Genomic DNA, 24368 nt, shown 5'->3' with positions numbered 1-24368 from the left:
ATTGAAGTTGAGATTGATACCACTAGGTTAGACCCTATTATTATCACTTTAGATTGACCTTGATCATCTTATAAAATATAAAATATATCCTTCTATTTGGGTGGTGCAACAGACACCTCCAATTGGGCAAAATTATATCTATTACCATACTACAGTGAAAGCAGAGGCCCACATTTGGTAAGGACCGCATATAAAATTTAACAGGAAAATTACAAATTTTATTCGCATTTGATTTCAGTTGACTGTATTTCTGGATCTACTGAACATTTTCACATTCTTCTTTGAAGGAAACATCCTTATGTGTTTTTCATCATATCATTACATCAGATTTAGTTTAAAGATTGTTTGTTTTGCAACTATGCCTGAAATGCTCTCTCTTATCATTTTTTTTACATAAAGGTTTCAAAAGAGCAAATGGAATGACATTTGTGTCGGAGATATCATACGAATTAACAAGGATGAATTTATTCCAGTAAGTATCTATCTATCTACCGTATTTATCGGGGTATTGCGCGCTCCGGCGTATAGCGCGCACCCCTAAAGTGGACCCGCATTCCTGTGGAAAAAAGATTTTTGTACTTACAGTTTTGGTGTCTTGTGCGGCGTCCGTCTGCGGCTTCGGGAGTCCTCTTTGTCGGGTCCGGCGTCCTTCTGCGGCGTCCTCCAAGCTCGATCCCCGCTTTCGCATAGACCGAGCGCAGTACACTCGTGTATAGTCGGGCAGGCTCGGCTACTCTCGCGCTCACGTCCTGTACGTCCAGGACGTGAGCGCGAGAGGAGCCGAGCCTGCCCGACTATACACGAGTGTACTGCGCTTGGTATACGCCGGCGCAGTACACTCGTGTATAGTCGGGCAGGCTCGGCTACTCTCGCGCTCACGTCCTGTACTTCCAGGACGTGAGCGCGAGAGGATCCGAGCCTGCCCAACTATACACGAGTGTACTGCGCTCGGTATATGCTGGCGCAGTATTCAAACTCGGCGCGGGAAAGCGGGTATCGGCGTATATCGCGCACCCACAATTTTGCCCTGATTTTCAGGGCAAAAAAGTGCGCGGTATACGCCGATAAATACGGTATCTATCTATCTATCTATATATCTACCTATCTATCATTATTATACAGGATCCATATACCACCAACAGTTGACACAGCGCTTTACAATATAAAGGGGGACCTTACAATTACAATACAGTTCAATACAGAAGGAATAGGAGGGCCCTGCTCATGGAACTTACAATCTAAAGGGAGGAGGAGGTGGTACAAAAGGTAATATCTGCAGGGGCATGACCTGATGGTGGTGACTCAAGTACAGTTCTCAGGTGGAGGTGGGGTAGGCTTCCCTGAATAAATGAGTTTTCAAGGATTGTCTAAAGACGGACAGGGTAGAAGCTGACCAGACATCCTGGGGCAGAAAGTTCCAGAGTATCAGGACTTCTTACACAAGAGAGGACAAAGCGATATAATAATGATATCATGACTTTCAACATTAATATTGTTTTCAATACAGCTGTGATTTTACAAAGATTTTTATTGTTTTTTCAAGTTTGCAACAGAAGTGTGCAAATCGTCATGTACGTAGAGGGAAAAAATATTCAAGGCTAATATATGGAAACATTTCCATTGAATGGAGGGAATGGTACATACATACAGTAGTGTAACCCACTGCACAAAATCACAAACAGGCCCTGGGATCAGATTCACAGAGGCAGACATCAATAGTAAACTATTAAACATCGAAACACTTGCCTAATAATCCCTGCTTCTGGCCTGGGTCAGCAATAACCTCCATAGCAGAACATGTGGTCTCCAAACCCCTCTCTCTCTTTGTACTTTTTTCCTCTGGAGTTTTCAATCCATTCTCCCAGAAACAGGAAGTGCAAACATAATCAACTACGATACCACACAGCACAGACATTTTCAGATACAGACAATAGAGGGCAGCAGATCTCTCAACAACTATGAAGCCAGTATAGATGCAATAGGACATTGTTTGGGCACTATAATTTAGTGGAAACTAAAAGAGGGTTCTCACTTATTCACTTACTTTTATGGGAAGAAATTAGTCCTAATGAGCTGATAAATAACATATTCTGTTTTCTGTTTTACAGGCAGATGTTCTGCTCCTCTCCAGTTCTGAACCAAACAGCCTATGCTATGTAGAAACTGCTGACCTTGATGGGTACTTACCTTCAATTCTTTATTCACAAGTATAGACTTGAGGTCAAGCCCTATCAAAATATTTTCTCAGGCCTGGGCAAAAAACATATTTTTCCCCCTTCTTTTTAGGTATATATAATTATTGCATATTTCAGAAGAACATTTTGGATTTTTCTAGCCAACACGTAGAGCTCTATGATCCCTAACATATTTTCCAGACTAGTTTTGCCTGCTTTGAAGAAAGAAAAGTTTTCAGCACTCAGTAACTCAAGCTTAAATATAACAAATACAACTTAGGCCGCGTACACACAGTCGAACATGTCCGCTGAAACTGGTCCGCGGACCAGTTTCCGCGGACATGTCCGACCATGTGTACGGCCTAGCGGACAGGTTTCCAGCGGACAAAAGTTTCTTAGCAAGCTAAGAAACTTGTCCACTGGAAACATGTCCGTCGGACATGTCCGATGGTTAGTACACCTAATCGGACATGTCCGCTGGTTATGACGTGTAACCAGCGTCCCGAAATCCCGCGCATGCGTCGAATTGATTTGACGCATGCGTGGAAGCATTGCACTTCCGTGTTTGAGAACGTCGGTGTCTTCTACGTCACCACGTTCTCTGTCCGCGGGGATTTTGGTCTGATGGTGTGTACACACATCAGACCAAAAGCTCCCAGGAGACATGTCCACTGAAAACGGTCCACGGACCGTTTTCATCGGACATGTCTCCTCGTGTGTACGGGTCTAAAGGAAACAGAACAGTAAGGCCTCATGCACACTGAAGCTGAAAAACTCATGTTTTGGGAGTTTGGCCATTTTTTAACAGCCCTTAAAGGGGTTGTAAAGGTAAAAAAAATTTCCCCCTAAATGTCTTCCTTTACCTTAGTGCAGTCCTCCTTCACTTACCTCATCCTTCCATTTTGCTTTTAAATGTCCTTATTTCTTTTGAGAAAATCCTCATTTTCTGTTGTTCTGTCTGTAACTCCACACAGTAATGCAAGGCTTTCTCCCTGGTGTGGAGTGTCGTGCTTGCCCCCTCCCTTGGACTACAGGAGAGTCAGGACCCTCTCTACATTGCAGATAGAGAAAGGAGCTGTGTGATAGTGGACGTCCTGACTCTCCTGCTCGCCCCCTCAAGAGGCTTTCTCCACACCAGGGAGAAAGCCTTGCATTACTGTGTGGAGTTACAGACAGAAGAACAGGAAGTGAGGATTTCTCAGAAGAAATAAGGACATTTAAAAGCAAAATGGAAGGATGAGGTAAGTGAAGGAGGACTGCACTAAGGAAAAGGAAGCTATTTAGGAAAAAAAAATTGTACCTTTACAACCCCTTTAAACTCCCCTCAATGTTATCTTATGTGTCCATGCATAAATAATTTTACTTTTATCAGGAAAGACGTTTATGGGCTGTTGTCAGAAGGCCCTGAAATCGCATTCAAGAGCAGTTCTTCTGACCACAAAAAAAGCCTAACGCTAAAAAACGTGCTTTTAACAGCGTCAGCATTTTTAACATTGCAGAGCTGAAAGTGTACTTGGTGTAAATTGACAAAAACGCCCAAAGATACTGACGTTATAAAACGCACAAAAACGCTGATAAACACTATTAAAAAACATTGATAAATGTGTGTTTTTACAGAAGCGTTTTCTTGACAGCAGTTCAACATCCAGAAAGGCATTTAGAACATCCTATGTGCATGGAGCCTAACTCTTTTGTTTTAGTTGTTGCCTGTTTAGATAGGGCCTTTAAAGTGGTCAGGCCACAACGTTTTCCCTTGTTTTTAGTATCAGAAGAGATACAGTAACATAAAAACACTGATGCACTTTGTACTGGCTGCAATTTAGTAACTAAAGCACCATGACTAGGGTAGTTTAGAGGTAGCAATCCTACTACCACATAGCCCCTATACCGCCAACCCCTTTTTCCATTAAAACACATAACACAAGTTGTAGTTAAATGGCCGTCCGGCCTTTTATTAACCACTTCAGCCCCGGAAGAATTGGCTGCCCAATGATCGGGCCATCTTTTGCGATTCAGCACTGCATGACTTTAACTGACAATTGCGCGGTCGTGCGACGTTGCACCCAAACAAAATTGATGTATTTTTTCCCCATAAATAGAGCTTTCTTTTGGTGGTATTTGATCCCCTCTGCGGTTTTTATTTTTTGCACTATAAACAAAAAAAGAGCAACAATTTTGAAAAAAAAAGCAATATACTTTACTTTTTGCTATAATAAATATCCCCCAAAAATATATATATAAAAAACAAATTTTCCTTCAGTTTAGGCCAATATCTATTCTTCTACTTATTTTTGGTAAAAAAAAAAAATCGCAATCGTATATTGATTGGTTTATGCTAAAGTTATAGGGCCAGATCCACAGACGAAGTACGCCGGCGTTTCTACTGATACGCCGGTGTACTTTCAAATTTCCCCCGTCGTATCTTTAGTTTGAATCCTCAAACCAAGATACGACGGCTTCTGGGTTAGATCCGACAGGTGTACATCTTCGTACGCATTCGGATCAAAGATGCAATACTTCGGCCTCCGCTGGGTGGCGTTTTCCGTGTTGGGTATGCAAATTAGCGATTTACGACGATCCACGAACGTACTCGTGGCTGTCGCATTTTCTAACGTCGTCTGTAGTCGGCTTTTTCCGGCGTATAGTTAAAGCTGGTATTTTTCGGCGTTTACATAGACTTGCCATGTTAAGTATGGCCGTCGTTCCTGCGTCGAAATTTGATTGTTGGTTTTTTTCGCGTAAGTCGTCCGTGAATAGGGATGGACATAACTCACGTCTAAGTTAAAAAAATGACGTCCTAGCGACGTCATTTAGCGCAATGCACGGCGGGAACTTTCGGGACGACGCATGCGCAGTTCATTCGGCGCGGGGACGCGCTTCATTTAAATGAAACCCACCCCCAACCCGCCAGAATTACACTACGCCACCGTAACTTACGGCGCGAAATTGCTGAGGATTCGAAAATGCGCCATGTAAGGTATGGTGGCGTAGTGTATCTCTCGCTGCGCCGTTCTACGTGTATGTGGATCTGGCCCATAGCGTCTACAATATAGGGGGTAGTTTTATGGCATTTTTATTATTATTATATTTTTTTTACTAGTAAAATAGTAATAGTTTTAAAACTCGATTTAGTAAATGTTATCAACACAATTGTTGCTTCTAACAAATCTTTTAATACTTTTAGAGAAACAAACTTGAAGTTTAAAATGGGCCTAGAAATAACAGACAAACTTCTCCAAGAAGAAAGGGACCTGGCTGAATTTGATGGTGAGTTTTTAATTGGTAAATCTACATAAAAAAAAGTAAAACATAAATAAAATACTTTTCTGCAGACAGTTAATGTTGTATTTGTCACTCTACATTAGGGATGAGCTTTATGTTCGAGTCGAACATGAGTTTGACTCGAACATTGCCTGTTCGCCCGTTCACCGAATAGCGAACATTATGGGGCGTTTCCCGCAAATTCGAGTGGCGCAGAACGCCCCATAATGCACTGCGCATTGCTGTCTGATGATTGGCCAAGCATGCACTATGACCCACATGCTTTGGCCGATCACAACGCCGTCAGCAAAGAGAGCCATAATTGGCCAAAGAAAAAGTGGCATCGGTGCATCCCTAATACATATATATATATATACTGTATATATACACACTGTATCCAGTTTAGCTAGATCTGGTGTACTGTTTCTAATATATATTTCTGGCAGGCAGGTGATTCAGCTAGCTGCAGTTCATTTAGTATATATATATATACACATCCCGGCTTTGTATATACATATATACACTGTATCCAGTTTAGCTAGATCTTACTGCAGACCGTTCCTGGTGTACTGTTTCTAATATACTTCAGGCAGGCAGGTGATTCAGCTAGCTACAGTGCATTTAATATATATATAGGCTTGTATACATATATATATATATATATATATATATATATATATATATATATATATATCCACTGCATTCTTGTCTAGCCAAGCCTATATCTGACTGTAGGCCATTCCTGGTGTACTTGTTCAAATACACTTTCAGGCAGGCGACTCAGTGAGCTGCAGTGCATAAAATATATATACAGTCTCCTACATATATATCCACTGCATTCTAGTCTAGCCAAGCCTATATCTGACTGTAGGCCAGGGGCGTACCTAGAACATTTGGCACCCGGGGCGGATCCAATATCTGGCACCCCCCACGGTAAAATGTAAAAACACCCCACTGTGCCCCCTGCATCCTTCAATATCTATTTGTCACTACTGTGTACCCCCTCTCCACAACTGCACCACGGGACCCCTTTACATTTCACAGCACTCTGGACCCCTTTACATTTCACAGCACTCTGGACCCCTTTACATTACACAGCACCCTGCATCTCTGGACCCCTTTACATTACAAAGCACCCTGCACCCCTTTACATTACACAGAACCCTGCATCTCTGGACCCCTTACATTACACAGCACCCTGCATCTCTGGACCCCTTTACATTACACTGCACTTCTGGACCCCTTTACATTACACAGCACCCTGCATCTCTGGACCCCTTTACATTACATAGCACCCTGCATCCCTTTACATTACACAGCACCCTGCATCTCTGGACCCCTTTACAATACACAGCACCCTGCATCTCTGGACCCCTTTACATTACACTGCACTTCTGGACCCCTTTACATTACACACCACCCTGCACCTCTGGACCCCTTTACATTACACAGCACCCTGCATCTCTGGACCCCTTTACAATACACAGCACCCTGCATCTCTGGACCCCTTTACAATACACAGCACCCTGCATCTCTGGACCCCTTTACAATACACAGCACCCTGCACCTCTGGACCCCTTTATATTACACAGCATCCTGCATCTCTGGACCCCTTACATTACACAGCACCCTGCAACTCTGGACCCCTTTACAATACACAGCACCCTGCATCTCTGGACCCCTTTACATTACACTGCACTTCTGGACCCCTTTACATTACACACCACCCTGCACCTCTGGATCCCTTTACATTACACAGCACCCTGCATCACTGGACCCCTTTACATTACACAGCACCCTGCATCTCTGGACCCCTTTACATTACACAGCACCTCTGGACCCCTTTACATTACACAGCACCCTGCATCTCTGGACCCCTTTACAATACACAGCACCCTGCATCTCTGGACCCCTTTACAATACACAGCACCCTGCATCTCTGGACCCCTTTACATTACACAGCACCCTGCACCTCTGGACCCCTTTAAATTACACAGCACCCTGCATCTCTGGACCCCTTTACATTACACAGCACCCTGCATCCCTGGACCCCTTTACAATACACAGCACCCTGCACCTCTGGACCCCTTTATATTATACAGCATCCTGCACCTCTGGACCCCTTACATTACACAGCACCCTGCACCTCTGGCCCCTTTACATTACACAGCACCCTGCACCTCTGGACCCCTTACATTACACAGCACCCTGCACCTCTGGCCCCTTTACATTACACAGCACCCTGCATCTCTGGACCCCTTTACATTACACTGCACCCCTTTACATTAGACTGCACCTCTGGATAGTGCAGACCCCTCCCTACAATACAGACCCCCTACAGAACCCCCTTACAATACAGACCCACCCCTACAGTTCAGACCCCACCCTCATATACAGAACCACCCCCTATACAGATACCACCCCCCTACAATACAGAACACCCCCCCACAATACAGAACCCCCCAGAATACAGAATCCCCCCTCATATACAGAACCACCCCCTACAATACAGAACACCCCCCCCCACAATACAGAACCCCCCCAGAATACAGAACCCCCCCAGAATACAGACCCCCTCCTATACAGATACCACCCCCCTACAATACAGAACTCCCCCACACAATACAGAACCCCCCTCATATACAGACCCCCCTATACAGATACCACCCCCTACAATACATAACACTCCCCCCCCCACAATACAGAACCCTCCCAGAATACAGAACCCCTCTCATATACAGAAACCACCCCCTACAATACAGAACCCCCCCCCCCCCCAGAATACGGAATCCCCCCTCATATACAGAACCACCCCCGACAATACAGAACACACCCCCCCAGAATACAGAACCCCCCCAGAATACAGATACCACCCCCCTACAATACAGAACCCCCCCCCAGAATACAGAACCCCCCCTATAATACAGAACACCCCCCCCAGAATACAGAACCCCCCAGAATACAAAACCCCCCTCATATACAGAATCTGCCCCCCCCTATACAGATACCACCCCCTACAATACAGAACACACACCCCCAGAATACAGAACCCCCCAGAATACAAAACCCCCCTCATATACAGAATCCCCCCCCTATACAGATACCACCCCCTACAATACAGAACACACCCCCCCAGAATACAGAACCCCCCCTATACAGATACCACCCCCCTACAATACAGAACTCCCCCCTATAATACAGAACGCCCCCCCCCCAGAATACAGAACCCCCCAGAATACAAAACCCCCCTCATATACAGAATCCCCCCCCCTATACAGATACCACCCCCTACAATACAGAACACACCCCCCCAGAATACAGAACCCCCCCTATACAGATACCACCCCCCTACAATACAGAACTCCCCCCTATAATACAGAACGCCCCCCCCCAGAATACAGAACCCCCCAGAATACAAAACCCCCCTCATATACAGAATCCCCCCCCTATACAGAATCCCCCCCCTATACAGATACCACCCCCTACAATACAGAACATCCCCCCCCCCAAATACAGAACCCCCCAGAATACAGACCCCCCCCCTCATATACAGAACACCCCCCCCCCTTGCCTTTAGACCCATAATGCCGTCAGACAGATAATCATCAGCGCGCCGCGTGTTACACTACACACACAGGCAGCACAGCACAGGGGGGAGGCGGCTGCAGCTTCACGCTCCTCGGCTGTGTGACTGTCAGTGTCAGACAGTCACAGCCGTATCTATCAGAGCCGCGGGCGCTGCGCTGCCACAGAGAAGGGGATAATTGCTGTCCCGGGTATGGGTACGGCTCGCACGAGTCACACCCCCCTGTAAGACACGCAAGCGCTGCCTCCCTGTTACCGCGCCATCATCATGCGGCACGCTAAGTAGTCCTCTTCATTCGCGGAGGGGGGGCGTCGGCCTGACACCCCCCCAGTGTGTGGCACCCGGTGCGGCCCGCCCCCTCCGCCCCATGCTTAGTACGCCTCTGCTGTAGGCCATTCCTGGTGTACGTGTTCAAATACACTTTCAGGCAGGCGACTCAGTGATCTGCAGTGCATAATATATATATATATATATATATATATATATATATATTACAGGCTTGTAGATATATATATCCACTGAATGGCCATTCCTGGTGTACGTGTTTAAAGACACTTTCAGGCAGGCAGGCAGTCAGGTGACTTAGTGAGCTGCAGTGCATAAAATATATATACAGTCTCCCACATATATATCCACTGCTTTCTAGCCTAGCCAAGCCTATACCTGACTGCAGGCCATTCCTGGTGTACTGTTTCTAGTAAACTTCAGGCGGTCTTTTGCTAATCACCGTGGGGCGCGCTTGTCCTTATTTTCGGCAGCTGGCAGCTGGCCGTGTTGAGCCACAACATGTAGAAGAGTTGGTAGAGTGGATGACAAAGCCGTCCTCATCCTCCTCATCCTCTGTCACCCAGGCTCAGAGTACTTTGGCTGCCACTACAGCTTCCAAAGCGGCCTCTTCCATCGGCTCAATGTCATCAGTCACTCCTTCCCTAGCCCCACCATCATGCCCTGAAGAGTCCCCCGAACTTCGACCACAGTTTCGGGTACATGCTGCAGGAGGATGCGCAGCGTTTTGAAGGCTCTGATGTTGGTACCCAGGTTGAAGATGAAGGCAGTAATGTGAGTCCAGAGAGAGGGGGTGCCCAAGAAGGACAAGAAACTGGTAGTCATGTTCCCCAGCTGCAGCATACTGCCAGGTTTGCTCCAGTGGCGAGGAGGGAGGGGATGATGGGGTCACTGACTCTTAGGCCCCGTACACACGATAGAATCCATCCGCAAATAAATCCCAGCAAATGGGTTTCTGCGGATAGATCCTATGGTGTGTACACGCCAGCGGATCTGTTTCCGCGGAGAAATCTCCTCTGGGATGGATTCCAGCAGATCGGATATTTGCTGTGCTGCACAACAAATCCATCTGCTGGAATCCATTCCAACGGATGGATCCGCTCGTCTGTACAGACTTACCGGATCCATTCGTCCAAAGGGATTCCCCGCACGCGTCGTAATGATTTGACGCATGCGTGGAATTCCTTATATGACAGCGTCGCGCCCGTCGCCGCGTCATAATCGCGGCGACGGCGCGACACGTCATCGGCAGAGGATTTCCGCGCGGATTTCAATGCGATGGTGTGTACACTCCATCCCATCGAAATCAGCGGAAATCTTTGAGAGGATTTATCCGTGGAAACGGTCCGCTGGACCGTATCTGCGGATAAATCCTCTCGTGTATATGGGGCCTAAGTGGGTGCCTAATAGAAGAGAAGAGGAGGAGGAGGCACATCTCCAACGAGGCAGGATGACCTCCAGGGGCCAGTTTAAGGGCAGCCAACCGACTGCATCACACCGCAGAGCTCCGCATTTGCAGGGCGCTGCTTTTTTCAAAAGTTCTTTGGTGTGGGCTTTTTTGAGATGTGTGCAGCACTGTTGCTGTTTACAACATATGTCTGAAGCGTATCAAGCGTGGCCAAATCAGCGGCCCCTTGGACACCACATGCTTGACCAGACATATGTCGACCTCCCATGCAGTCCGTTGGCAACAGTACTTAAAAGACCCACACCAAAGAACAAGGCGGACCTCTCCCTGCTCCTCATCAGCTGGAATGTCCAACCCCACTATACCTTCAGTGCTCTCAGAGACCTGCACTGAGAGGAATGAAGGTGTATAATTAGGTGTCCCAAGCACTTGCGGGCAATCTGCTAGCGGTACACCTAAATCCAATTGTAGCAGGCAAATTTCCCTACCCCAGTTACTAAACCGTCAAAAGAAATTCGGTCCCAGTCATCCACATGTTCAGCGACTGAATTGCTAGCACTCCAACTGCTGCCTTTTCAGCTGGTAGACTCTGCCCCCTTTCGAGAATTTGTGGAATGTGCGGTACCTCCGTGGCAGGTTCCCAAACGCCATTTTTTTCCACAGAAGGCCATTCCGGCTCTCTACCGGCATGTGGAAGGCAATGTCTTGGCCTCGCTGGACAGGGCGGTCAGCGGTAAGGTGCATATTACTGACTCATGGTCAGTGAAACAGTGTGAAAATAGTGAATATTGTGCTCTACCCACCCTTTTTTGAAGCCTATTAGAGCCCCTGGCTCTAATCACGTGCTTCAAACCCCCCCTATTGGAATTCATGCATTCGGAGTCCTGCATTGGGGTCAGACGCATGGATGGGGCCAGCCCTGGTTTTAACTCCTGACAGGTTTATTTTTGTAATTTCTGTCCCATTGGGAAGATTTACCTTCACTTCCTGTCCCATAGCCACAACAGGAAGTGAGAGAAAATCCCTTCAAAGTGAGGCAATCCCAGAGTATAACCAGGGTTACATATTACTGTTCCAATGTCAAAACGAAATTTGGGATTTCCCTTTTACTGAACTTTCACTGAAAGTAAAAGAAGAAAGTAAACAGGACAAATAAAGAGAAGAATCTCCCAAACTAAGGCACAGACATCAATACGAACTGACAGGGTTTCTAATCCCCTATACTCCATCCAAAATTAAAAAAAAGTTTTGCCTTAAGGTACACTTTAATATTACAAATCGATCCACCTCAATTCCCAATTCTCCATTCCTTTCCTTATTTTTTCTATTGTTTCCTAGGAATGGTGGAATCCGAAGAGCCCAACAACCGTTTGGATAAGTTTGTAGGCACTTTGTTCTGGAGAGGGTCGAGTTCCAGCCTTGATAACGATCATTTACTACTTCGTGGCTGTAGAATACGCAATACCCTCTACTGTGTTGGTCTGGTAATATTTGCCGGTAAGTGTCACATTTACATCTAACTTATCAATTTAGCCATGAGAATATATCAGCCATTCAGTCAACAACTGAGCGCCTTTCAGCTGATTGGTATATCCTGTCTCATGAAAGATGATTTGATTGGCTGATCATTTTGCAATTTTCATTAAAAAGGCATTGTTGAAAATGAGAGAGCAGGTAAAATAAATTACTTGTTGGCTTGATAGGAAGTTTCTTTAAGCTGTACTCAAAATAAAATGAAAAGCTGTACTTTGCTAGTGTTAGACCTTATGTCCTAAACAGCAGAGGATGTCTTGCCAGATTTGGATGTTGTTAGAGCACCTGACTGGACCGGAGAGAATAGGGTATTGATATCAGGCTTGCAGTGGGTGTGTCCGCTGTGATCTAGGAGAACATGGATAGGTAGATTCAGAGAGATGTGCTTAACTTTGCGGCGGCATAGCTTAAGGAATTTAGGCTACGCCGCTGTAAGTTAGCTAGGCAAGTACATGATTCACAATGTACTTACCTGCTAAGTTACGGCGGCGTAGCCTAAATCAGCGGGCGTAAGGGCGCCTAATTCAAATGTGTTTGAGGGGGGCGTGTTGTATGTCAATGGGCTTGACCTTACGTTTTTTACTTTTTTTGCGAACTACCCATGCGCCGGGCGCCTACACTTCCCAGTGTGCATTGCGGCTAAGTACGCCGTATGGGCCTATTGATTTCGACGTGGACATAAACAACGTAAATCCCGATTCAGGGACGACTTACGCAAACGACGTAAAAAATTAGAATTTCGACGCGGGAACGGCGGCCATACTTGACATTACTATTCCAATAGGGCCTAGCTCTAACTTTACGCAGCCTATCTCTTACGTAAATGGCGTAAAAGTACTGCGTCGGCTGGGCGTACGTTCGTGAATCGGCGTATCGCATATTCTACGTCGACCGCAATGGAAGCGCCACCTAGTGGCCATCCAAAATATTGCAATCTAAGATAGGACGGCGCAAGCCGTCGTATCTTAGATATGTTTAAGCGTATCTCTGTTTGAGCATACGCTTAAACATAAGTCGGCGTAGATTCTGAGTTAGGTCGGCTTATCTACTGATAAGCCGGCCTAACTCTTTGTGAATCTACTTAGTAGAGTGCATTGGAGGTGACTATGCATGCCTGTTGTATTTTTCACTGCTTAAGCACCAGATTTACTGACAAAACTGTCGTACTTCCCTCCCACTTCCCATGCATTCCTGCTGGCCTATCACAGTGATGGGCTCTCTCATTGGTCAATAGAAGTATGAAATGGATGGTGGGGGGGAATGTTTGGACAAAATCAGGAAGTGCTTATGCCCAAAACCTTGCTTTATACCTGTCAGTAGACATGTGCAGAATTATAAAATTTGCTTTGTTTCACTTCATTAGTTACATGAATTAGTTTAGTTAGATTTGTTTAATTCGTTTTCGGAATTTGTTTCATTTATTCGAGTTCAAAACAATAAAAAAAATCTAATTCGGTTGAAACTAACTCAATTCAACCGAATTTGGGGAAATTCTAATCGATACGAAATCAAATTTATTCTGTTTGAAATTCGAATTTTGGAAGATGGCTATATTCTTTCTATTCTGTTCTATTCTATTGTTTTTTCTATTCTATTCTATTCAAATTTACTCTATTCAAATTTCAGAAGAAGGGTATATTATTTCTATTTTATTCTATTCTATTGTTTTTGTTCTATTCTATTCTTTTCTATTCTATTTGAATTTAAATGTATTATAGTTGAAATTCACATTTTAGAAAATTGTTAAATTGTTATATTCTGTTTTATTATATTACATTTTTTTTATTATATTCTATTCCTTTATTTTCTATTATATTCTGTTCTTTCATTTTCTTTTCAATTTTTTTCTTTTTACTCTATTATTTTCTATTTTATTCTATTCTTTTATTTTCTATTGTAATAATTTATATTCTATCCCTTTATTTTAAATTCTATTTTATTCTATTCTTTTATGTTGTATTCTCTTCTGTTTTACTCTATTATATTATATTATTTTCTATTATATTATATTATTTTCTATTCTATGCTTTTATTTTCTATTCTATTGTATCCTTGTCTGAAATTCGAATTCAATTAGAAAACTATTTAAATTCAATTTGAAAACTATTCAAATTCGCATTTTGTCTGAAAATTTCAGTTTTTATTGTTTGGACTTCTTTAAATTTGTTACTGTATTTGTAATGCGGAAATTCATATACATCTGAATTTTCAAATAATAAAAAACGTATCTGAATTTTAATTCATAACAAAACAAATCACACATGTCTACCTGTCAGCAGATATTATCAAAGCTCAGGTTCAACATCACCAGTTGGGAGAAGTTCACTCTTATGCTGGCCATACTCTCCACGAAAAATCGTCAGAACGAACTTTCGAAAAAGAACGTTCGGCCGTGAGCGCAAACGATAGTGCCATCATGTAATGACCGATAAATCGCTCAGTGGACAGAAATACGTTTTTTTTACATATACCTAGTGCAGAAAGTTTGGACGGGAAACACATTAACCTTCCGATTTATCGTTCGTTTGGCAGAAAATTTCCAAACTTGTCCTTCGTTTTTTTGGCTCAAAAACATCCCAACGATTATCAATTTCGTGCCCATTAACTGTTCGAAAAACGAACAAACTGTCTGAACGACCGAATTTCACCCGATTTTTTGTATAGTGTATGGCCAGCATTACTACCATGAGCAAGCTGGGGGGTGGAGCTGTAGCACAGTGTTTGCAGAATATAAGATTCTTCAAAGTGTTGTCAACCTAAGTCTGCTATGCAATATTGTAGTACATACAGAATATATGGGAGAATTAAAAGAGTATGCACATTATTTACAAATCTTTAGACTTCCTATATTTGTGTCTCACAATTGGCTAAAAAAAGGGCTTTAATTTTCTTGCCCATGCAATCAGGCCCATATATATTCGCCCTCCTTATTCATTCTATTATTATTATATTATTATTATATTATACACGATTTATATAGTGTCAACAGTTTACGCAGTGCTTTACAATGTATAGGGGGACAACACAATTACAGTGCAGGTCAATACAGGTACAGGAGGGCCCTGCTCATAGAGCTTACATTCTAAAGGATTCTAGCCTTGGCTATTATTTTTCTGCATTTTATTTTAAATACTTTTTTAAGTAATTAATATTTGAACTTTTTCATTTTGATTTGTTTTGATTGTTATTTTTTTGGGGCAAATAAATTCCCCCAAAATGGCATAAAAAAAATCCTTTAGTTCATTTGTAAATAGGGTTTTATTGATATCCATAGCAACTATATAAGTCAACAAGTCACAATGGATACGTTATGGATAAACATAACAGAGAAACAAAAAAAAAAAGCATTTTACAAAGAAAATAAATATGCTAGTAATAATAAAATAATAATAAAAAAAACAATACAACATAAAGTAAATGAAAACTAGGTACATAAAGGCATGTAAATAGGTGTAGGTCCCAGAAATGTCACTAAAGCATCATCCAAAATTCAACAGATAATTAGAGGGTCCTACTAAACAGCAGGTATAAACAGTACTAGGTAGCTATCCATGTACCCAACCTAACGAGGCCTATGCCCGGTGGTCTGCTAAGTTTGAAATAAATAAATAAATAAAAATAACAGAAGAAGGAGAAAGAAAAAGGAATCACATTTTTAGTGTCATTATAAATTAGACAAATTTTAAAATAAAATGCATAATTTTTATCTACAGTATCACAAATTGTATTAAACTATCACTGGTCAAACAAGATAAAAGTGTGTTTTTAAAGTTTTTTTCCCCACATATTTTTGTCTATAGGTTGCATAGAAAAAGAAATACTTTTTGCAAATCAATAGTACCAAAAGCCCTTTTTGTTCTGAAAAACAATCAATATACAGTACAACCTTGGATTGCAAGCATAATTCGTTCCGGAAGCATGCTTGTAATCCAAAGAAAATTTTCCCATAAGAAATAATGGAAACTCAAATGATTTATGCCACAACCAATGATTCATAAGTCGTTCAGTCTATAATCCATATAAAATGATTATAGCAATGTGATAGGTTGCGAAACCATAAAATGTCCCTCCACAAATGGCAGCCTCCCCAGGGGGATTAGAAGCTAAGTATAACAATTTGGTTACATTTAACCACTTAAGACCCGGACCAAAATGCAGCTAAAGGACCTTGCGCATGCTCAGAATCACGTCGGAACTACTCCCTAAGATACGCCGGATACGGCGCATATTTGCACGTACGCGGCATATCTCGAGATACGTCGGCGTAAGTGCTTTGTGAATCCGGGCCATTATATGCTATAAAAATAAAATAAGAAAAGGATCTTTTACGAAGTTTCTTCAAAGTTTTATTTTTAAATTTGCCTGTAAATACACCTAAAAATATATGAACAGTTTTCTATAAGAAAAAACTATAAAAATATATAAACTCAAAAGGGTAGATTCACGTACAGCGGAGCATTTATGCGCTGGGCGTAGCGTATCTAAGATACACTACGCCGCCGTAACTTATTTTATTTTTTTCAAATCCACAAAGAATCTGCGCCGTAAGTTACGGCGGCGTAGTGTATCTTTGGTGGCGTAATGGCGCGGAATTCAAATGGCTGTGATGGGGGCGTGTTTTATGTAAATACGTCGTGACCCGACGTTTTTTTTTAACTGCGCATGCGCCGTCCGTGGGGGTATCCCAGTGCGCATGCTCGAAATTAACCCGGAACAAGCCAATGCTTCCGACGGTGACGTCATTCTACGCAAATCCCTATTCGCGAACGACTTACGCAAACGACGTAAAAATTTCAAATTTCGGTCATACTTAACATTGAGTACGCCTCATAACAGCAGCTTTAACTATACGCTGGAAAAAGCCGAACGCAAACGATGTAAAAAAATGCGCCGGGCGGACGTACGTTCGTGGATCGCCGTAACCAGCTAATTTGCATACTTGACGCGGAAATCGACGGTAACGCCACCTAGCGGCCTCCGAAAAATTGCAGTTTAGATCCGACGGCGTACTAAGACGTACGCCTGTCGGATCGACCTGAGATGCCGTCGTATCTTGTTTTGAAGATACAAAACAAAGATACGACGCGGGAAAACTTAAAATTACGCCGGCGTATCAATAGATACGCCGGCGTAATTCTTTTGTGGATCTGCCCCAAAATTGGTATGTTACCCAAGAATCTGGAACACTTTACAGCTAACTCCCTAAAAATCCATTGAAAAACTTTTTAGGTCTATATCTATATTCAATCCTATGTGGTGCAGAGATGCAAAAGTTGAGATGATTAAGGGTTTTTTAAGTGTTAATGTTATTTGGTTTTTATTTTTTTTTATTTTCTAGGTGCTGACAGTAAAATAATGAGGAACAGTGGAAAGACTGTTTTTAAAAGAACTAAAATTGATTATATGGTGAACAAGATGGTGTATATGGTAAATATTAAACTTTAAAATAAGCAAGGCCAGATTTATACATCTATCGCCCCTAGGCCAGCTACAATGTGCCAGCACTTGTATTCTCCCCATCAACTATTTTGAAAACTGACCCTCTCAAGCATGTACACACACTGGAAACATGCTCTATTCAACATAAACATGAAGAAATCGTGAAATCATGCACACAGTGCATTAACCACTTGCTTACTGGGCACATAAACCCCCTTCATGCCCAGGCGAAATTTCAGCTTCCGGTACTGCGTTGCTTTAACTGACTTTTGCGTGGTCGTGCGATGTGGCTCCCAAACAAAATTGACGTCCTTTTTTCCCCACAAATAGAGCTTTATTTTGGTGGTATTTGATCACCTCTGCGGTTTTTATTTTTTTGCGCTATAAACAAAAAAAGAGCGACAATTTAAAAAAATATATATATTTTTTTTACTTGTTGCTATAATAAATATCCCAATTTTTTTAAAAAAAAACTATTTTTTTTCTCAGTTAAGGCCGATACGTATTTTTTACTTGTAATGGCGGCGATTTGCGATTTTTTTGTCAGGGCTGCGATATTGTGGCGGACGTATTAGACACTTTTGACACAATTTTGGGACCATTCACATTTATACAGCGATCAGTGCTATAAAAATGCACTAATTACTGTATAAATGTGACTGGCAGGGAAGGGGTTAACACTAGGGGGTGAGGAAGGGGTTAAATGTATTCCCTCATTGTGTTCTTACTGTGTGGGGGGAGGGGACTGACTGGGGGAGGTGACCGATGCTGTGTCCCTATGTAAAGGGACACAGATCGGTCTCCTCTCTCCCTCACAGCACGTGGAGCTCTGTGTTTACACACAGAGCTCCACGTCTCTGCTGTGTAACCGACGATCGCGTGTGATTGGCGGACATCGCGGCCGCCAGGCACTCGCATCGGCTCCCGAACGATGCGCCGGGCACGTTGTTTCCCCGCTGCGCGCCCCCAGTGGCGCGCACAGGGAACAACAACAACAGGGCGACCAGGGACGTCCACCCGGCACTTGAGAGCCGCGCTGTGGACGTCTTTCGACCATAGCGCGGATCTCAAGTGGTTAAACAATTTTTAACAAAAAATGTAATAATCCAAACAACTAATAAACACATACCTGAAAACAGTTAGGCCCCTTTCACACCTGCGGACCATATGTCTGCTTTTTCATCCATCCGTTTGCGGATGAAAAAGGGACATACATTGGTCCCTATGAGATTGCGGGTGTCAGCGGATGAACATTTTGTTTATAGTGCAAAAAATAAAAACCGCAAAGGTGATCAAATACCACCAAAAGAAAGCTCTATTTGTGGGGAAAAAAGGACGCCAATTTTGTTTGGGAGCCACGTCGCACGACCGCGCAATTGTCAGTTAAAGCGACGCAGTGCCGAATCGCAAAAAGTGGCCTGGTCTTTAAGCTACATAATGGTCCGGGGCTTAAGTGGTTAAACTTCTCCTTCTGTCTTCTAGATATTTGCAATGTTGGTCTTGGCATCAGCTGGTCTTGCCATTGGGCAATCAGTGTGGGAAAATGATTTAAACACCGGAACTACATCTTGGTACCTTTATGATGGATATGAGTACCCTCCATCTTACAGAGGATTCCTAATCTTTTGGGGATATATCATTGTTCTGAACACCATGGTGCCAATATCTCTCTATGTAAGGTAATATCTGCAATCCTTCAATGTCAAACATGTATGACCTGTCCAGGCATTCTGGCATCACGCTGATTAGTCTATGCAATGTAAACAGTTTTACTTCTCCAAGTACAGGAGCTTGTGGTCGTAGAAGCCACTTGAATGAGCACTATCATCAGAGGCGGTTCTCAAATTAGGCAAATTAGTCGCCTAAGGCCTCGCACTCCCTGGGGCCCCCGACTGCCTAATTTGCCTAATTAACAACCCCTTTCTGCAGCCAGTGACCACCTGCATGAGAGAGAGCCAAGCCCCCCAGCACTGCTCCTCCAGCATCCCTCAGCCACAACCACTGGCCTTTATATCCACCCCTGCCCATCCCCCCCCACTCCCTTCCTCCTGGTTTTCAGTGCCACGGTCAGGGCAGCTCAGCCCTGTGCCAGTGTCCCAGTGTGCCAACCTGTGATTGACAGCCCCTGACCCCTCCCTCCGCCTTGCCCTTACCCCTACCTATGCAGGGCTCCACTGCAGGGTCGGGAGGTCCCAGCCCAGTCCAGTGCTGATCCTCAGCCATGGTGGGCCGGGTGCTTTGCATCCTGCACTGGCACTGCCTGCTGATTGACCTGTCCCGTACACACGACCGGATCTGTCAGCTGGGATTTATCCGCAGATCAGTTCCAGCAGACAAATCCGGTCGTGTGCACGGCCTAGCGGACATTTTTCGGCGGACATTTGTCCAGCCGACCGTTTTTCAAGCAGATAAAAATTTCTTAGCATGCTAAGAAATCTATCCGCTGGAAACCTGTCCGTCGGACGTGTTCGGTCGTCTGTACAGACTCACCGGACACGTCCGACCGACCGCCATCCCTTGCATGCGTCGTACTGATTCGCCGCATGCGTGGAAGCTTTGAACTTCCAGGGCCGCCCACGTCGCCCCGTCATCGTCGCCCCGTCATCGTCGCCGCGAGGGCGCGGCCACGCCCCGCGTATTGTTTACGCGCAGATTTCTGTCTGATGGTGTGTACAACCATCAAACAGAAATCTCCGGGCGGACATGTCCGCTGAAAACGGTCCGGCGGACTGTTTTCAGCGGATTATCCGCCCGTGTGTATGGGGCCTTAGATAGAGAGCACTGACACCAGCACTGAGATAGAGAGCACTGACACCAGCACAGAGATAGAGAGCACTGACACCAGCACAGAGATAGAGAGCACTGACACCAGCACAGAGATAGAGAGCACTGACACCAGTACTGAGATATAGAGCACTGACACCAGCACAGAGATAGAGAGCACTGACACCAGCACAGAGATATAGAGCACTGACACCAGCACTGAGATAGAGAGCACTGACACCAGCACTGAGATAGAGAGCACTGACACCAGCACTGAGATAGAGAGCACTGACACCAGCACAGAGATAGAGAGCACTGACACCAGCACAGAGATAGAGAGCACTGACACCAGTACTGAGATATAGAGCACTGACACCAGCACTGAGATAGAGAGCACTGACACCAGCACTGAGATAGAGAGCACTGACACCAGCACCGAGATAGAGAGCACTGACACCAGCACTGAGATAGAGAGCACTGACACCAGCACAGAGATAGAGAGCACTGACACCAGCACAGAGATATAGAGCACTGACACCAGTACTGAGATATAGAGCACTGACACCAGCACTGAGATAGAGAGCACTGACACCAGCACTGAGATAGAGAGCACTGACATCAGCACTGAGATAGAGAGCACTGACACCAGCACAGAGATAGAGAGCACTGACACCAGCACAGAGATAGAGAGAACTGACACCAGCACAGAGATAGAGAGCACTGACACCAGCACAGAGATAGAGAGCACTGACTCTAGCCCTTAGATAGAGAGCACTGACACCAGCACAGAGATAGAGAGCACTGACACCAGCACTGAGATAGAGAGCACAGACACCAGCACTGAGATAGAGAGCACAGAGATAGAGAGCACTGACACCAGCACTGAGATAGAGAGCACAGAGATAGAGAGCACTGACACCAGCACATAGATAGAGAGCACTGACACCAGCACATAGATAGAGAGCACTGACACCAGTACTGAGATGGAGAACACTGACAACAGCAGTGAGATGGAGAACACTGACACCAGCACTGAGATGGAGAACACTGACACCAGCACTGAGATGGAGAACACTGACACCAGCACTGAGATGGAGAACACTGACACCAGCACTGAGATGGAGAACACTGACACCAGCAAAACAGAACAAAAATATGTTAAATGGGAACAACGTCTAATAATTACAGTAATTTTTCAGTATACAAATATCTACTTATTTGAAGGACTTGATTAAAGGGTAGGTAATAGTTTTTTAATTTTATTTTTTTATTAATTTACATTTTTTTATTCATGGTGTTGTGTTTTTTTAATATTTTAAATTATCAAACATTTAAGGTATAACTACACAAATACCAAATCCAATTGCACATTGTGTCTCACGTACTTCCCCTCCCAGACACTGGCCGCCTACTGACTGATGACCCATGGGCTAGTGACAATGCTGATAGACATGCCCCCTGCAACATTCTTTATTCCATTCTAGTGCAAGAAGGCACAGCCTACATCAGGGGTGCCCAACCAGTGGCCCGTGGAGCCCTCTTATGTGGCCTGCGACCTCCTGCTCTGGGATGGCAGGTTGGCAAGCACAGTTTGTGGGTTGTCGACCCACCATCCCAGAGCATCAGTGTTGTGAAGCAAGTGGCTGCAGCGCCACATAAGCCAATGCTTCCTATAAAGCGCCAACTCCTGTCATAGGCGGAGTGATATTAAATGAACTCTGCCTGGGACAGCAAAAGGTGGTGATACCTGAATTGAAGATAGTGTTTAATACTAAACTGAAAGTGTATCTATGAGCATATCTGTTCTGCAGTGGTTACTGGGCTGCTTTCAAACTGATCCGCAGGTGCACTGCAGAACAACTGTGGGATACCCGGACTTGACTTCTATTATTACCTGCGGGTTAAGTGCACGCAAAAAAAAATGCACTACAGTGCGTAAAGTCACATGATGGACATCAGCCCAATGAAAATGTTGTTCTAATTTTTTTCTGATGAGTTATTTCTGGTTTCTATTGTGCAGTATTGAAATGATTCGACTGGGACAAAGTATCTTTATTAACCAGGATTTACAAATGTACTACCCAAAGAAAGACACAGCCGCCAAAGCCAGGACAACATCGCTAAACGAACAGCTAGGGCAGATTGAGTACATCTTCACCGACAAGACTGGCACACTGACACAGAACATCATGACGTTTAAAAAGTGTTCCATTAATGCAAAGACTTATGGTAAGAATGGCATACAGCATTAAAAAAATATTACCTAGGAAAAAGAAAAAATATATACTATATACAGTATATTGTAAATATACCTGTTTATATATACACTATATTACCAAAAGTATTGGGACCTGCCTTTACACGCACATGAACTTTAATGGCCTCCCAGTTTTAGTCCGTAGGGTTCAATATTGAGTTGGCCCACCCTTTGCAGCTATAACAGCTTCAACTCTTCTGGGAAGGCTGTCCCCATTCTTCCAAAAGCACATTTGTGAGGTCAGGCACTGATGTGGACGAGAAGCCCTGGCTTGCAGTCTCCGCTCTAATTCATCCCAAAGGTGTTCTATCAGGTTAAAGTCAGGATTCGCTCATCCATGTCTTTATGGACCTTGCTTTGTGCACTGGTGTGCAGTCATGTTGGAACTGGAAGGGGCTGTCCCCAAACTGTTCCCACAAAGTTGTGAGCATGAAATTGTACAAAATGTCTTGGTATGTTGACGTCTTAAGAGTTCCCTTCACTGGAACTATGGGGCCAAGTCCATCCCCTGAAAAACAACCCCACGCCATAATCCCCCCTCCACCAAATGATTTAGACCAGTGCACAAAGCAAGGTTCATAAAGACATATATGAGCGAGTTTGTGGGGACTGGCCTGCACAGAGTCCTAACCTCAACCCAATATAACACCTTTGGGGTGATTTAGAGTGGAGACTGTGAGCCAAGGCACATCAGTGCTTGACCTCACAAATGCTCTTCTGGAAGAATGGTCAAACATTCCCATAAACACACTCCTAAACCTTGTGGACAGCCTTTGCAGAAGATTTGAAGCTGTTATAGCTGCAAAGTTGCGGCCAACTCACTATTGAACCCTACGGACTAAGACTGGGATGCCAATTAAAGTTCATGTGCGTGTAAAGGCAGACGTCCCAATACTTTGGGTAATATAGTGTATATACACACTATATGGTCAGACTGTTTTTTACATTAGTAATTTGTGGTGTTGAGCACGAACACCTGGCTAAACATTAAATTCATCCCAATAAATATAGGGGCCTCAAGTATGTCCTTCAATGTGTCCAAAGGGCTGTGCAATAGATATGTTTTCAGAAATGTGCCAGTATTCGTGTTTACTAATAGCGAATGTAGTATCTCCAGCATGTTCTCAGGTTTACTACACAAGGAGTTTTATCTTTGGTGAGATACTTACATTAGTACCCAAGGGATGGCAGAGTTGCATTTCTTGTTTTGGGGCTGATCATATTCCTTTAGGAAAGTCAGTACCTATGATAAATGAAATTATATTCTATAAATATTTTAGTTCAGTAATATTCTAGATATTACACATTGTCGTTCACCCAAGGAGTAAACCCTTCCCCCAAGGGCCCATCAGTAGCTCTTGGATAGGTGAGAAGAACCTCCTTGACAGTCATTCTCAGCGAGTTGCTTGGCAAGCTTAGAGATACATAAGCTGGCCAGTTAACTCACTGTGATCGACTGTCGAAGAGCCATATATGGAAGCACCTAGACCCTCTGTGGTTCTTAGGTAACCTTTACAGCAGGGGTGCCCAACCTTTTGAATAGCGAGGGCCACTTAAGCAACTTGGTAACCAGTCGTGGACACAGTGAGCGAGGGCATGCGGATGACAGGTCACGGCTACTCTATGGGCCCTCCGATCTGCCCAGATGGAAGGGGACAAATT

The 24368-nt window shown here is 44.0% G+C and overlaps 1 protein-coding gene across 1 annotated transcript in view; it reads left to right on the top strand.

Annotated features, from left to right (window-relative positions):
* The window catches only part of LOC120927109 (phospholipid-transporting ATPase IC-like), a 163881-nt gene that overhangs the window by 76169 nt on the left and 63344 nt on the right, over positions 1-24368 (top strand). Inside the window, exons 7-13 of the mRNA XM_040337549.1 lie at positions 400-472; positions 2109-2179; positions 5359-5441; positions 12053-12211; positions 17586-17674; positions 19169-19365; positions 22470-22678. Of these exons, the coding sequence (XP_040193483.1) occupies positions 400-472; positions 2109-2179; positions 5359-5441; positions 12053-12211; positions 17586-17674; positions 19169-19365; positions 22470-22678 (881 nt within the window). The remainder of the gene's footprint in view (positions 1-399; positions 473-2108; positions 2180-5358; positions 5442-12052; positions 12212-17585; positions 17675-19168; positions 19366-22469; positions 22679-24368) is intronic.

Source organism: Rana temporaria, chromosome 1, assembly GCF_905171775.1.
Source record: "Rana temporaria chromosome 1, aRanTem1.1, whole genome shotgun sequence".
Classification (NCBI taxonomy): Eukaryota; Metazoa; Chordata; class Amphibia; order Anura; family Ranidae; genus Rana; species Rana temporaria.
The sequence above is the reverse complement of the archived record's forward strand: the minus strand, read 5'-3'. Positions and strand labels throughout refer to the sequence as shown.